The 15,351-nt window shown below is 33.7% G+C and overlaps 1 protein-coding gene across 6 annotated transcripts; it reads left to right on the forward strand.

Moving 5' to 3' along the window:
- Positions 1 to 100: 100 nt before the first annotated feature.
- LOC111283177 (stromal processing peptidase, chloroplastic-like) lies at positions 101 to 14,181 on the forward strand. 6 transcript variants are annotated; one of them, XR_016342012.1, is made up of 25 exons: positions 101 to 405; positions 647 to 929; positions 1,014 to 1,255; positions 1,646 to 1,844; positions 2,278 to 2,325; positions 2,532 to 2,639; positions 2,734 to 2,922; positions 3,017 to 3,080; positions 3,165 to 3,316; positions 3,943 to 4,044; positions 4,751 to 4,885; positions 5,140 to 5,364; positions 6,627 to 6,830; positions 6,945 to 7,115; positions 7,656 to 7,805; positions 8,205 to 8,342; positions 8,538 to 8,765; positions 8,858 to 9,010; positions 9,219 to 9,299; positions 9,944 to 10,061; positions 10,378 to 10,498; positions 10,602 to 10,682; positions 10,833 to 10,934; positions 11,133 to 11,283; positions 13,714 to 14,181. XR_016342012.1 is itself a non-coding variant. In XM_089760444.1 (25 exons), the coding sequence occupies exons 3-25, from the start codon at positions 1,185 to 1,187 to the stop codon at positions 13,803 to 13,805; spliced, it is 3,129 nt and encodes a 1,042-aa protein (XP_089616570.1). In that variant the 5' UTR covers positions 101 to 405; positions 563 to 929; positions 1,014 to 1,184; the 3' UTR covers positions 13,806 to 14,181. The 6 variants fall into 6 exon arrangements, 4 of the variants coding, with proteins under 4 accessions (XP_089616570.1, XP_089616568.1, XP_022727346.2 ...); XM_089760444.1 differs by having other exon boundaries at positions 563 to 929; positions 9,173 to 9,299; XM_089760442.1 differs by having other exon boundaries at positions 9,173 to 9,299.
- The last annotated feature ends 1,170 nt before the right edge of the window (positions 14,182 to 15,351 follow it).

The raw sequence follows: 15,351 nt of genomic DNA on the forward strand, positions 1-15,351 counted from the left end.
TCGGCTGTTCGCTCGAAAAAAGTTTTTTGGTTGAAAACATGAGAACGTGGAACGTATGTGGTACCATCTATATTCTAAGGCCATCAGTCTCTTCGACGTCGTCTCGTCTATCGAAAAACCAAAAAAGGATTTAGTAGCAGTTATTTATTTATTGTTGCAAAATCTCTCAAATTCGTTAATCATCTTGAATTCCCAGATAATATAAATTGCCAATCGCAGTTACTGCAGCAGGGGGCGAGCGATGGCATCGTCGTCAAGCTCATCAGTGGTGTCCATAAAACGATGGGACTCTTCCAGTTCCAGAGGGCGTAGAAGCATAGTTAGGGTTAACATTCCTGTTCCAGCTGCTTCTCTGCCTTTCACCCGTTTCCATCTCCCATCGAGTCCAACCCCTGCAGCTGTCAGGTAAAGTCTATTTTACTTTTAAATTCGAATTTAATTTGCATTACCAAGTACTCCGCAAACACTAATCTGTGAATTTTTTTCACAACACTAATTTCTTTTTTAGTGGTGTATTTATTATGTCTAATTGTAGTTAATATTAGTAGTTTTCATGTATCAGATTTCTTAATTTAAGTAAAAATACTATTTCAATTCTCAAGTCAACGAACCCTTGTCTAAAATTGGGATATTTGGGCGGATGAAGGTGGAAAGGTGAAGTTAGAAATAGAAATACTATTGGATTGGCATTCCAGAATAAGAATAATAATAGTATTAGAAAGAAGAAGAGCGATGCTCCCAAAGCATGGAAATGGAATCCCCCTGTCTCACACTCACAACAGTTCAAAAAGTGGATCCCCTACTGCTCCCACCTTAGCCGCAACTGCTACCAGAAGACAACTTCCTTTCCTCTCACAAGATCTGCACCAACATTCTTTCTCGATAAATCTTGCTTTCCTCTCTCCATACACACACTCAACACCGCTTCTGTAAGTGTTTGTTACTTTTGCTGCTTTCAATTCCCTGAGTGTCGTTTTATTCAATTCTTTAATCTTATTAATAATGATTTTCAGGGCAACCGTATTTGTGCTCCATGTGCTACTGTTGGTCCAGATGAACCACATGCAGCAAGTACTACCTGGCCAGATGCTCTTCTGGAGAAACAAGATTTTGATTCATTTTATCCTCAATTACAAACAACTGAATTAGAGGGGTTTTTATCTACCAAACTTCCTTCCCACCCAATGTTACATCGAGGACAATTGAAAAATGGCCTTCGCTACCTTATTTTGCCGAATAAAGTCCCACCAAACAGGTATAATACCCTCTCAACATTCGCAACCACATGTTTTTAAGGATATAAAAGAATTCTGAGATGAATTCATACCCCATCTTGATTGGCATTTATTAGTCCATGCAACAATATTTATTTTCCCTTTCTTCTTGGGTGTTAAATCATTGAATACCATGAGCATAATTTTCAGGCTTTCTTCTCTTATTAGGCATAGACAGATTGTAATCACAATTCAGAATAATCTTGAGTTTCAAAATCAGCTTCTTTTACATGTTAACGGTTTTTATGATGTTAAAAGCATGATAATTGGCATGTGTTTAAATATCCAAAAACTTCAAATTTGACTCTTGAATAATGTCATATTCTCTGTCTCTCTTGCATTTACATAATAATATTTTAAACCAACTTTAGGTTTGAAGCACATATGGAGGTTCATGTGGGATCAATTGATGAGGAAGATGATGAGCAAGGAATTGCACATATGATCGAACATGTCGCATTCCTTGGAAGCAAGAAACGTGAGAAACTTCTTGGTACCGGGGCTCGTTCAAATGCTTACACTGATTTCCAACATACAGTTTTTCACATCCATTCACCAACTTGTACCAAGGTTTGTCCTTTTCCTTTTCTATATGTTTGCTCATCAACATTGGCTTTCTGATTCAATTGTATAGACTTTGCTTTTCTCTTGCTCAGGGATTTAAGATATTGTAATTTGCCACTCTTTGTATGTATATTTATTTAAGTCTTTGTCATGTGCTTTATCTTGGTATATATTTCTAACGTCTGATTTTCTTCTCTCTGTTCTATAATTTCTTCTTTTGCCATGGGCCAACAGAAGAAGTTAAACAAATATAATATTTGCTTCAGCATAGCTATTTTACCTTTCTGCATTTGCCTGACAATCTGTGAAATGATTAATGGAAGAGCTATCTGATGATATTTTCAAACTGCATGTTGGTTAAAGGGGCTGGTTTATACGTACAATATGTTTTTTTCTTTTTTTTTTAAATATTTGATGGTGATTGGCTTGCTGTTACCAGGACTCTGATGAAGATTTGCTTCCACTTGTTCTGGATGCGTTGAATGAGGTATGAAACTCAGCTACATCAAAACCTTTTTTTGGAAGATAATTTGGCCAAATTGAATGATAAGGACTTAGTGCTTTTGTGATCCCAGCTGGACTGGATTTCTTCTTCTCCCTTCCCATTTCCCACCCCACTCCCACCCTTCCCTAAAAAAATCTCTTAATGACACTGAAAACATGTCGGTTATCTTTTACATTTCATGCTTACAGATAGCTTTCCATCCAAAATTCCTTTCTTCTCGGGTTGAAAAGGAGAGGCGGGCTATACTTTCAGAATTACAGATGATGAATACAATAGAGTACCGTGTTGACTGTCAGGTGCTAATCAGGGTGCTTCTATGGTTTAGCTGCTTATTATTCCATGTTTTCTCAAATTTTTATATCTAGCATTATGTCTTTCTTTTGAATGCAGTTATTACAACATCTGCATTCTGAAAACAAGCTAAGCAAAAGATTTCCAATTGGATTAGAAGAGCAAATTAAGAAGTGGGATGCGGATAAAATAAGAAAATTTCATGAACGGTGGTATTTCCCTGCTAATGCAACTTTGTACGTTGTGGGGGACATTGATAATATCTCAAAGACAATTTACCAGATTGAAGTATGGCACAAGCTGTTTAGTTATTATTACTTGTGTCCTTTGTCTTAAGAAGCAGTATCCTGGTTCTTGACTGCAATCTTTTGATTCCATGCAGGCTGTTTTTGAACAAACTGGCCTTAAAAATCAGACAGCCTCACCACCTACTTCTAGTGCATTTGGTGCCATGGCTAAATTTCTAGTTCCTAAGCTCTCAGCTGGGTTTGCTGGAAGTTTATCTTATGAAAGTTCATCTAATTCTGCAGATCAATCTAAGATTGTTAAAAAGGAAAGGCATGCTGTTCATCCTCCCATAAAGCACAATTGGTCTCTCCCCGGACATAATACAGACATGAAGCCTCCGCAGATATTTCAGCATGAGTTGCTTCAGAATTTTTCAATTAACATGTTCTGCAAGGTTTGGAAAATTTTGCTTGTTTTGTGAGTGTTTTTGTCTGTTTTTCTGGTGTTAAAATCTTCATAGTCTCCTTCTTGTTGTCAACATATTTTCATAGGAATACATGTCCATGTTGTGCTGCTGTACTAAGACCTTGTGGCCAAAAATTCTCTGATTTTTTGCTCCAATTAAATTTTAATTGGTGTCCCTGCTCTGCAGCTCTACTTTTATTCTAATTAGGGAGTGTGATTGCTTTACAAGAGTTGCACTTTCCGCTTCCAAACATATGATTTGTTATGTAATTATGTTGAGTATTGTAAGCAGGAAACTGGCAGTTTGCGCTTTCCTGATTAGATGGTTCTGCTAGCAAAAATTTTAGATGCTTTTGTTTTCTGTTCGTGTAGAATTTAGTTGTATTGACATCCAGGTTCTCATTATCTCATACCATTCCCAGAAAAAAACCAATGTCCTAATTCATTAGTAGATGTATGGTGTTCTCCTAGTGCATTGTCATTACTTCATTTTTGTATGATAGTCTATCTTCTCCCTTATTAAATTGTATTGTTATCCATTCCCATTGACACTTGAACAACTAGGCCTATTTCCTGGCATTTGTCTCAGATATTGTGTTGTGAATCTTCCTGCAGATTCCTGTGAACAAGGTCCACACTTTTGGGGACCTGAGAAATGTTCTGATGAAAAGAATATTTTTGTCTTCCTTGCATTTTCGGATTAATACAAGATACAAGGTGTGCTGATTCTCCAAGCTTCTTTCACCCCTTTTAGTCTTTATTACCCAGAGAATTTGCCTTATTTTTTAAATGCCATGATATGGTTGATTAATTCTGAAATTACTCTTATCATGTCACCTTTAAGTTGCCCAAGTAAAGCTTTGTTTAGTCCCAATTCGGCATGCAATTGCTATTCCCTATCTGCTTTTGTGACTGAGAACACATTCCGTTAAGTCTGGATTTTCATCTCAATTTTTTTTTTTGGGCATTGTGTTTACAATTGCAATGAACTGTAACTCCAATCGTAATGCCAAATGGGCTCTTATTAACTGGTGGGGGTTATAAGGTAAATATTAAGTATGCAGGGGGTGAATTACTTATTTTGAGGAAAGTTTTACTCAGAGGTTAAACAGTGTGGCAAATTACAGCGATTTTTTTTTTTTCAGAAATCAGATCAAGTTAAGTTGCTTTATAAATCTGTTTGTACTCTATTTTCTGCCCTTTTTCTAGAATTTCAACCTTTTGTTTCTCTTATCTTCTTTTGGAAGGCATTTTGAGTGGTGAATCATTAGCAGCTGAATTCAAGTTCACCTCCTAAAGCAATATAATATAGAAGTTGAATTGCCTGTTTTGTGTATTGCCACCCCCCATCCTTCCCACTTCCAAGTCAAGAACACATAAACTTTGCTTTTGAAAATTTTGGCTAATTTATGTAAGTTGCCAGAGTTCAAATCCACCATTTACTTCAGTTGAATTGGACCATAGTGATTCAGGAAGGGAAGGATGCACTGTCACAACTCTTACAGTCACAGCAGAGCCCAAGAATTGGCAGAGTGCAATTAAGGTTGCTGTTCATGAGGTTTGTGTTTCTTTATCATTCACAGTCTTCTATTTTCTTCTGTTGATCTTACCTGATTGCTTCATTGGTGAATGATGCAGTTGGGTAATCATTGTGATTCTCTTATTGGCTATGGGATAAATAACACAATGTTGTCCTCTTGTTACCTTCTACTTTTCCTTCTTTATTTGTTATTGTTGGGGTGATGCTAGATTATTATTTTGATGGATTCACATCAAATGGCTTTAAATCCTAATATATTTTGTTGGTCACAGGTTCGAAGGCTCAAGGAATTTGGTGTTACTAAGGGAGAATTGACTCGCTATATGAATGCACTGTTAAAAGATAGTGAACAGCTGGCAGCAATGATTGACAATGTGTCATCAGTTGACAATTTGGATTTTATTATGGAAAGTGATGCACTAGGCCATACAGTTATGGATCAGAGACAAGGACATGAGAGTTTGGTGGCTGTTGCTGGAACAGTTACTCTTGATGAAGTAAGTTCACTGATAATAATTCTACTCTTTGGCAGTGGACTGCTCTTCATGCTTTCTATTCTCTACATTAACATTTCGATTTTTCTTTGTTTTAATAAGGAATATCTGCACTATGTAGTTTAGCAGGAACAGATGCAGGATTTGTGGTCAGTGGGGGAAAATATTTTAAGTTAATTTAGACAATTTTTCATTGAAATACAAATTAATATAAAAAAATTTTAAACAAGGTTAACATGCATAACAAATTTTTTTCTTTATATAAAAAAGCAATTTTTTTTTTTTTTTTGTAATAGAAACAATATTGCATAGCTAAAATTAATTATATGGTTATTGACAAAAATTGCATATACACTATTATACTTTAGATAAATCATCTTTTGACACACATACATAATATGTGTGTGTATTAATTTAATAGAATTTTACTTATAGAATTCTTAAAGATGGATATAATATTTGAAAAAATAAAAATAAAAATCAATATGTCTTGTTTGATTATTTACTTTTAGTGCAAATATATTTCAGTTCTTATTCATTACAGAATAACAAATGCTACTTTCTTATATACAATGAAAAGAAGATTGAAGACATAATTCTCTGTTAGTTAAGGATGGTTTTTTATTTTTATTAATTCATGCTTTATATGTTATTTATATGCATTCTAAAAGTGATTTACTTATGTATTGTTTTTCTACGAAGTTTATATGTATGTATGTTTACTAGATAAATAATAAAAAGTTTTCTTATATGAGCCTCAATTTAGTAGGGGCAAAGCTTTAATATTTTAAAACTTTTGAGAGTTTTTTTAATAATAACATAGAGAATTTTAAGATTATAGTGGGGCTGCCCCCACTCCCTCCTATTTAGATCTGTCCTTGGTTGAGCGTATGATCTACGGCTGTGAAACTATTGTTGGTTGAAGTCTGGTGATAGGATATTTTGAAACAGTTAAGCACATAAGGTTACTGTCTTTGTGAAAATTGTTCATCTTCGACGTATACTGACAAATTACACCATGGCTTTCAGTTATTATTGCCATTTGCCTGTGATGCCCTGGGCTTGTGTCTCCTTCATACCATGACAGAGCTAGTTGCTATGGTTTATAGATGTGGATTTTTCATGTAATACTAGTGCAATTAAACTGGTGTAACCTCCATTATGTGATTTAGCATTTTACTTAGCAATTTATGTCACAATTTGACATTTTTATAAAAAAAAAAGGGGGTCCTTACAAACATTTTTTTTACCATTCTGTGGTGTAGGTAAACTCTATTGGTGCACAGGTATTAGAATTTATCTCTGATTTTGGAAAACCTACTGCATCTCTTCCAGCAGCTGTTGTTGCATGTGTTCCAAAGAAAGTTCATGTTGATGGCATTGGTGAAACTGAATTTAAGATAACTTCAAGCGAGATAATGGCTGCTATAAAGTCAGGATTGGAAGAAACCATTGAAGCTGAGCCTGAGGTCTTCTTCTATATCCTTTTTAAGTGCCACTTTGAACTTTGTTTGCTTAGATTATCTTTGCAGAAGTTGTATATTCAAGTAACATTACTGCAAAGTGTTTTTTCTTTTCTGCAGCTTGAGGTGCCAAAAGAATTAATATCTCCAGTGCAGTTGCAAGAGTTAAGGATGCAGCGGAGGCCTTCTTTTATCCCACTTAGTCCTGAAATAAATGTCACAAAAGTTCAAGACAAGGAAACAGGGATCACTCAACGCCGTCTTTCTAATGGAATTCCTGTAAATTATAGGGTATGCCTTGCATTTGTTGCTTTTAGTTACTGTTTGACCAATTAAAAAGGAATAATGGTTGTTTGTTGTTTAATAGTACCATCTGATAAGAGTGGATTTGAGTATTTTGTATTTCCATGTAGTAGTTGTTTCCAGAAGATTAAGTCCTGGTTAGGCAAATAGATATTCAGTTTTTGCTTAATGTGTGTACATTGTTTGTGTGTTTTTAAATTTAATTGTTGAGATGTCTTATCCTTGGGTATTCATTAAATTTTCCTTTTTCCTTGACACTAATTTATTGTCAAGGCAGGTAGATTTTTGGACTGTTAATTATAGACGATATTTATTTACGGATCTCAAATTCAGAGTATGTTTCTTTGCATGACTACCTCAACTAGTTACTATTTGATTGGCTGATGATATTTGGTATCCAATTATTCTGTTTATGGATGTGTTAATCATATTTAAACCCAACAATATGTGTCTGGTCAATTGGACATGTATTTCTCTCACAGCGATTATTTATAAATATATCCATATTAAACCTTTGTCCTTGTTTAGATTTCAAAAAATGAAGCCCGGGGAGGTGTAATGCGGCTCATAGTTGGTGGGGGACGAGCAGCTGAAACTTCTGATGCAAAAGGAGCTGTAATTGTAGGAGTCCGAACTCTCAGTGAGAGTGGTTGTGTTGGCAACTTTTCAAGGGAACAGGTCATTTTTATCCTGTTCTTATCACATCTTAAACAGATATTTTTTGAAAAACTGTGAGAATAATTATTTTCCTGGCTTTGTACTTTCTTTGAGTTTAATTTAACTGGTTTAAATAATGGTTGACAGAAGAAAAAAAAAAGATGGAAATGCCATGATGATTAACTATGGCATATTTTGTTTCTTTTACTAAAATAAAAAGTTGAGTAAAACTACCTATTGCTTGCCCTCATCCTTTTTTGATGATCATATTTTTTATTCTCTCAGCTCTGTCAATAGTGACTAATTATAATTGGACTTGTAACCATTCTGATTGCTACTATTGGCATGCTGTTATAATCCCATTAAAAATTCTCAGCATTTTTAATTCCGCCCCATTATGTATCTGATGTGATTCCCCAGGTAGAACTTTTTTGTGTGAATCACCTGATAAATTGCTCCTTGGAGTCTACTGAGGAATTCATTTCAATGGAGTTCCGTTTTACTCTGAGAGACAACGGGATGCATGCTGCTTTCCAGTTACTTCATATGGTGCTTGAGGTATCACCATGTTGATAATTATATCTATATACGCTGGATATTTCCTTTTTATTTACAAGTTATCTAGTGGTACAACAAATATTAATGCTGGGAAAGAGTCATCTCTTGTATGGAATACTTAATTTTCATCATAAAATTCAGATGTAATGATACTTACTGTCTTGTAAGTATATGATGTTGGCTTCTAATTTGCAGCATAGTGTCTGGCTTGAAGATGCATTTGATAGAGCTAGACAATTGTATTTATCGTACTACCGGTCCATTCCGAAGAGTTTGGAACGGTCAACTGCTCACAAACTCATGTTAGCAATGATGAATGGTGATGAGCGCTTTGTTGAACCTACTCCAAAATCATTACAAACTTTAACACTCAAATCTGTAAAAGATGCTGTGATGAATCAGTTTATTGGTGATAATATGGAGGTAAATATTTTCACTCTCAAATCTTGTTACTGAAGCTGATACTCAACATGAGAGTTCTTTTCGATTTAAATCTGTTTGTCTTCATCTTTCAGGTAAGTATTGTAGGGGACTTCTCAGAGGAGGAGATTGAGTCTTGTATTCTTGATTATCTGGGAACAGTTAGAGCATCAAGAGACGCTGAGAGAGAGCATGGATTTAGTCCAATCTTGTTTCGACCTTCTCCATCTGACTTGCAGTTTCAACAAGTGAGATCATTGCTGAGCTTGTAGTTACATGTATTTGCGATATGTTGGAAACAAATGTCGGCAATTCATCTGTGCATTTACCCATGCAGCCCATTTGGCTTCTTCTGAGAAGTTCTGAATTTTTTTTTATTTAACCTAATGTGTTTATTTTCTTTCAAATAGGTATTCTTGAAGGATACTGATGAAAGGGCATGTGCATATATTGCAGGCCCTGCACCAAATCGTTGGGGTTTTACCGTTGATGGAAAAGACCTATTGGAGTCAGCTGGTGATGTTCCAATTGCTGATGGTGAGTTCCCTAGTGATGTGTAGAACTGGATATTATTTCTCCACCTCAAGTCTTTATCTCCCTGGACTGCTAGGGAGTGCAAAGTTGCGTAGTCTCCAATCTTAATACTAATATATGAATAGTTAGAAGGTTTGAAGAGTTTCTGACTTCAAAGCTATGCAATCAACCTGGCTGTTGTGTGGATGAAAATGTAGGATGTATGACTTGTAATAGCCCACCAGCCACCAAACAATGGATATGGATGTGAGTTATGAGACCCATAAAAGGTTTCTAGTCAATCACTACTAACAACTTGAGCTCAGTCTTTGGAGGTTAACATGGTTTAGGCTTTATAAGTTGCTAGGTCAATGGTGGTTGAACTGGTGGCGTTAAGTCAGTGTTATAAGAGTTGCTTTGTCTTTCCCTTCCTCTCATCTCCAATGTTTTTGGTTTCCTCGTGAGTCAGAAGGGTGCTCATTTAGGTATGAGCAGATGGATTTGTCTATATAGCAGAACATGAGTTAAATAATTTTTAAATGAAAAAAAAATGATATATGATATATTTTCAAATAAATTATCTGTGATATTTATGTAAAATGAGGTGTATTTTACTTGAAATTTAAACTAATGTTCTTTTCATATTTTATTGCTCAATTGCTTTGCAGATGCACAACCCGATTCTGAGGGAAAAGATGTTCAGAAGGATCTGCGAAGAAAGCTTCGCGGCCATCCACTTTTCTTTGGTATAACAATGGGGCTTCTGGCTGAGGTTATAAATTCTAGGTAATTCTTCTTAGCCAACTGCATGTAGTGAGCAAGTGAAGCAGAATTAATCCAAAATGCATTTGTTAGTTGCTGCCAACTGTTCAACTCTAGGTTTTTCAGCAACTTGTACCTTGTTTTGCTGTTAGATGACACAAGTCCTGAACTGTGAAATTACAATCAGGAGTTTTAGGCTTGTTCCTCCTGCAACTATTAGTTCAAATTTTTGTTCATCTTTTAAGAGTTTAACATTTTTACCCCTTTTCAGAGTATACTTTACAGATCCATATATGTTTTTGGCAATTTCCTGATGCAAATTGTCCCATACGTGACACAGGCTTTTTACAACAGTCCGGGATTCTCTTGGATTAACATATGATGTATCATTTGAATTGAAGCTCTTTGATCGACTTAAGCTTGGATGGTATGTGATATCTGTAACATCAACTCCAAGCAAGGTGGGTAGTCAATCAAGATACATCTGCATTCTTTTGTTGTTTTCTGGTTCTTATTATTATTTGTCTTTTTGACATCACCAATTTTTGGCTGATTAACTTCCAGGTATTTAAAGCTGTTGATGCTTGCAAGAACGTTCTTAGAGGTTTGCATACCAACAAGATTGCCCCACGGGAACTGGATAGGGTAGTTCTCATACAACTATTACATGTTTTTTTATGTTACCATGTAATTTAAATTGTTGTGCAAGTATGTGGTTCAGGTGAAAAAAAGCATAATTTACAAAAGCCAGTTTTCAATTGTTGAAGTTTATAAATGCAATCCTTACATCTGCAGGCAAAGCGGACACTTTTAATGAGACATGAAGCAGAAATTAAGTCAAATGCCTATTGGCTTGGATTGTTGGCTCACTTACAAGCTTCCTCTGTTCCAAGAAAGGTGCATTGAAATCTGATGGTTCAGTCTTTACATTGTGTTATTATAGTCTTATTTTTCAATACATCATTCTTTTTTATGTTTGAAACTTACTTTAGTGTGAAACAGATATACCCAAATTTGTCACTTCTACTTTTGTGTTTAATTTCTTATTACTAGTCTCATGGTAATTAATTCCCTATTTCTTTATTTGGAATTCAGGGCATTTCGTGCATCAAAGAGCTTACTTCTCTATATGAGGCTGCTTCTATCGAAGACATCTACCTTGCTTATGACCAGCTGAAGGTGGATGAAGTTTCTTTATATTCGTGTATTGGGATTGCAGGGGCTCATGCTGGTGAAGGCACTATGGGTGAGGGCATACCTTGATGTTCTTTAGCATTTTATTAGGACTGTTTTAACTGCCTTTCAGCGAACCTGATCAATCTGAAAACTGTGGTCAATGTCTAAATCAATCAACTTGATTGATACCGCATGTGCACGGATCATAACAAGCAATATAGAATGAGTAGAGTATCATTTTAACAGAGATTGTAAACGGAGTTAATACTAAGTACCGAAATTAAAACACTTTAATTATATTTAGACAAATAAAAAATAAGCAATTAACTATACTACTATGCAAACCAAAAATTTAATAACTAAGCCAAACTAATCAAATGCGGTAACCAAATTAATCTAAACATGCAAACCAATTAAAGCAACAACTACCTAAAATTAATTGAAACCAAAAGCTAGAAATTAATAATCAAAACAGTAAAAGAATTAATATGTAAAATAGAAAATTTAAACTATTCAGAAATGTAGAAACAGAGTTTAAATATGATGCAGTAGATTAAAACCTAATGCAATAGTTAAAAAGTATATGCATAAATAAATTAAACAACTAATGCAGTAACTAAATGTAAAACAGATTTGTATGGTAAAACAAAAAATAAACTAGTGCAGAAATTTAAAGCTGTAAATTAAACAATAACAGAATGCAGTTAACTTTTGAAAACTGAAAACTAAAACTTAAATTCTAATCTATTATGCAGCAATTTAAATCCAAAACTAAAAACTAGAAACTAGAATTTTTAATGAAGATATCAACTTGAACTGAAGCAGAAAATTTTGCAAGAACAGTTATTGAAGTCAAAACTTAAAGAGCTCAAACAAGTAATTAAAGAACTTAAAACTAGAATTAAAAATTAAACAAACTAAACTTGAAATTAAATTGCAGAAGAAAAACTGTTTAAAGAAAACTTAAAGCACTTAAAGAAAATCTAAAGAGCAATGAAAGAAAATATGAGATTAAGGACTGGTCTGTCACCCCAAGTCCATGATTTTCCCTAATGCCTAAGTTAGCTATTTATAGAAAAGGATTACATAGAAACCCTAAAGGGACAACTAGGGAGGTGTGGCAGCCTTTAACTTGAATCAAGAAGAGACTTGTTCTCTTTTAAACTGTCTCAAACAGCTCTCAAAGTCAAGACCTTGAGCTGCTTTTAACCTTCTTTTTTTGGAAAAAAGTCTTGTACAGTTAAGTCTTAATGCTGCTTAAAGAGTCTTGAATGTTGCAGCTGCTTAATTCTTCTTGAACTTTAAATCTCTTAAATTGAAGAATGGTATGTGGTTAGGTTTTTTTAAAGAGAAAATAATGTCTTGAAATTACTTTTAAACCCTTGACAACCTTCAAACTTCAACTAGGATTAGGCCTTGCATCTTTTAAGCGCTTCTTGGACTAGGATTAGGATTTCTTGAATAAAAGAGAATTGGGTCGCCCATTTTGTTAACAGCCTGCCAAACTTTACCCTTATAGTATTTTGGGCTCTATTTGGACCACCTCTTTGATTGGGCTTGCCTTAGACACCATATTAGCTTATCTTGCAACTTGGGTTTCATACATCTTCTATAGTGTGTCGCCCATACCTGTCAACCTAGGAAAACCTTCCCCAGTCAGCTTCACCAAGTAGATCTACTAGTCAAGGTAGGAATTCCAAGTTAAAACAGGATATCCTAGTTAAACTAGGAGTCCAAGTAAAAATGGGAAATCCTTCTTCAAGTAGGAAAACTAATGGCAAATTGATTTTTTCCAATTTAAGAATTGGTCAAGCAATCTCCAAAATTTAACAAGAATTCCTCTTTTCTCAAGATTACCTACACATCATCAAATTAAGCATTTTATGAGTAAAAAGCATCTTATTTTACCAAGAACTAAGCAAAATTCTTTTATTTAAGCATTGAAAACAAGTTTAAATAACTCTGTTTTATAGAGTTATCACAACTAGTTTCTGGAAACTTGATAGGAAGCATAGAGACAGACACGAGACACGGGTATGAGACAAAATGGATATCGTGATATGAAAATATTTAAAAAGTTAGGACATGGAAACATGGAATACAATAATATAAAAATATGTTATATATTTATATTTAATATATAATTTGATTAGTTTTTAATAAAGATATAGACAATATGCACAACAATTTCTCAAAATATATAAATTTCACTTAAAAAACATTTTGTTATCACAATTTCTTAAGTTAGTTTTATACTAAACCTAAACCACAATCTTTAAGGCTCTTTTTGCTTTTTTTTACTTGTCTTTTCTTTTCTTTGCTTTTCTCTTCATTATTTATTTTTTGCTATTTTCTTTTTATTCATTTTTACAAGAAAAGCAAATAGCAAATAGCAAAAACATGAAACAAACGAAGCCTTAATTATTTTAAGTTTTAAGGACTATGTCTTAATCCTGGTTTCTTAGAAGAGGTTTGTTTTCTCTTATAAATTTCTGTGCAGCTTCCTTAGAAGAGGAGGAATCAAATGAACGCTTTCAGGGAGTTATTCCTGTTGGGCGTGGTTTATCTACTATGACAAGGCCAACAACATGAACCTCTTTGATGCCATTTGCTGTTGGTGAAAAGGTGCGAAGCTGAAAGGTTGGTTTAAAACACACCAGGAAGTCTCTTCTTATCGTCGTTCAGCATCCCCTTTCCTCTTCTCTTAATAGGTATGCAGTTCAGACTTATTTCTTAATTTGCCAGCTTCTAGTATGGTGGAAGTGTTCAGGATTATTTGAAGGGCAAAGCAACAAAGTCGTAGTAAATCTATCAATCATGGAGATGCTATGTCAATGTCACACTAAATACAATCTGTTGAAAAGCCAGATTCATGGCATTACATGATTTTGATACTAATATACTTGTGTTCATTGGGAATTTAAGGGATAGTATTCAGTGCATGGTATAAAAATGTGGTTTTTGGCAATTTTGGCTGAATTAAGCGCAATTAAATGGTGCTCCTCGTCCTTCTCTTAACCTCTTTTTTAAATGGAAATTGATTGAATTTGATGTGCCTTATTTTAAAGCTCATTTTGCACTGAAACCCCCTCTTTCACATTGCCGTTTTCTACAAGAATTATTTGGTGTGGCTTTCTGCTTGCAATACAGTGACTCGTATAATACATACTGATTTACAGTTTCAATCATTGACGCGAGTTCCGCCAATTTGTTAATTATGGGATGTTGTTATACGCTTCTTTGTCTTGTTATTGTTGATTATACGCTACTTTTCAATGTTGGTGAGTTAAATTGGATTATCAGGCCAACTTATTTCTGTTCATAAATAAGAATGGTAACAGGCTGAAGTAGGATTTGGAAAACATGGTTTTGGCTAAATTGAATGTATCATTTCTGCTTATATCTAATATGGCGGTGAGAATCAAGTGTGCTGACCTACCTGTGATCCTAGAAGTAGAAAATGGAGCATGCAGGATGGGGTTATATCCTTTTTAAGGCCAGAAATGGGGCCTTCTATATTAAGTTTTTTAGTCTTATAATAAAGTCAGAAAGAAATAACCATTAGATTTATATAGTTAAATAATCAACTATCGGTTAAATTTTAAAGTTGAGAAGGGTAAAACTTATTTATCAGATAATGAAATTATAGAACAAAATTTATAAAATTTTATACAAAATTTAAATAATTTTCACTTTAAGTAAAGTTTTTTATTGTTTATTTTATTACATGTTTATGAAATTTCTTAAAAAAATAATAATAATTAAAAATATTCTTGTTTTTTAAAAATTTTAATGTAATTGGTATCTTTTAAAATAGTTAAAAAGTATTATAAAATAAAAAAATAATTCTAAAGAAATTAAAAAATATTAACATAAAAGAAAAAAATTAATCTAAAAGAATTAATATTTAAAAAAAATAAAATAATTATTAACATAATAGATGAGAAAAATAATAAAATTTATACTAAGTTATGTAAAATAAGATAAAAGTATCGTAACATGCTAAAAAATGAATTATGAAAAATTTTAAACATAATTAAATAAAAAAAAGCATTAGAAGAATTATTTAATATAAATAATTAAGTTAATAATGAGAATTTAAATTAATAATTTTTCTTATAAATATATAAAAAATAGT

The sequence above is a fragment of the Durio zibethinus genome, chromosome 5 (assembly GCF_047325235.1).
Source record: "Durio zibethinus cultivar Kanyao isolate XHJ-2024 chromosome 5, ASM4732523v1, whole genome shotgun sequence".
Taxonomy (NCBI): Eukaryota; Viridiplantae; Streptophyta; class Magnoliopsida; order Malvales; family Malvaceae; genus Durio; species Durio zibethinus.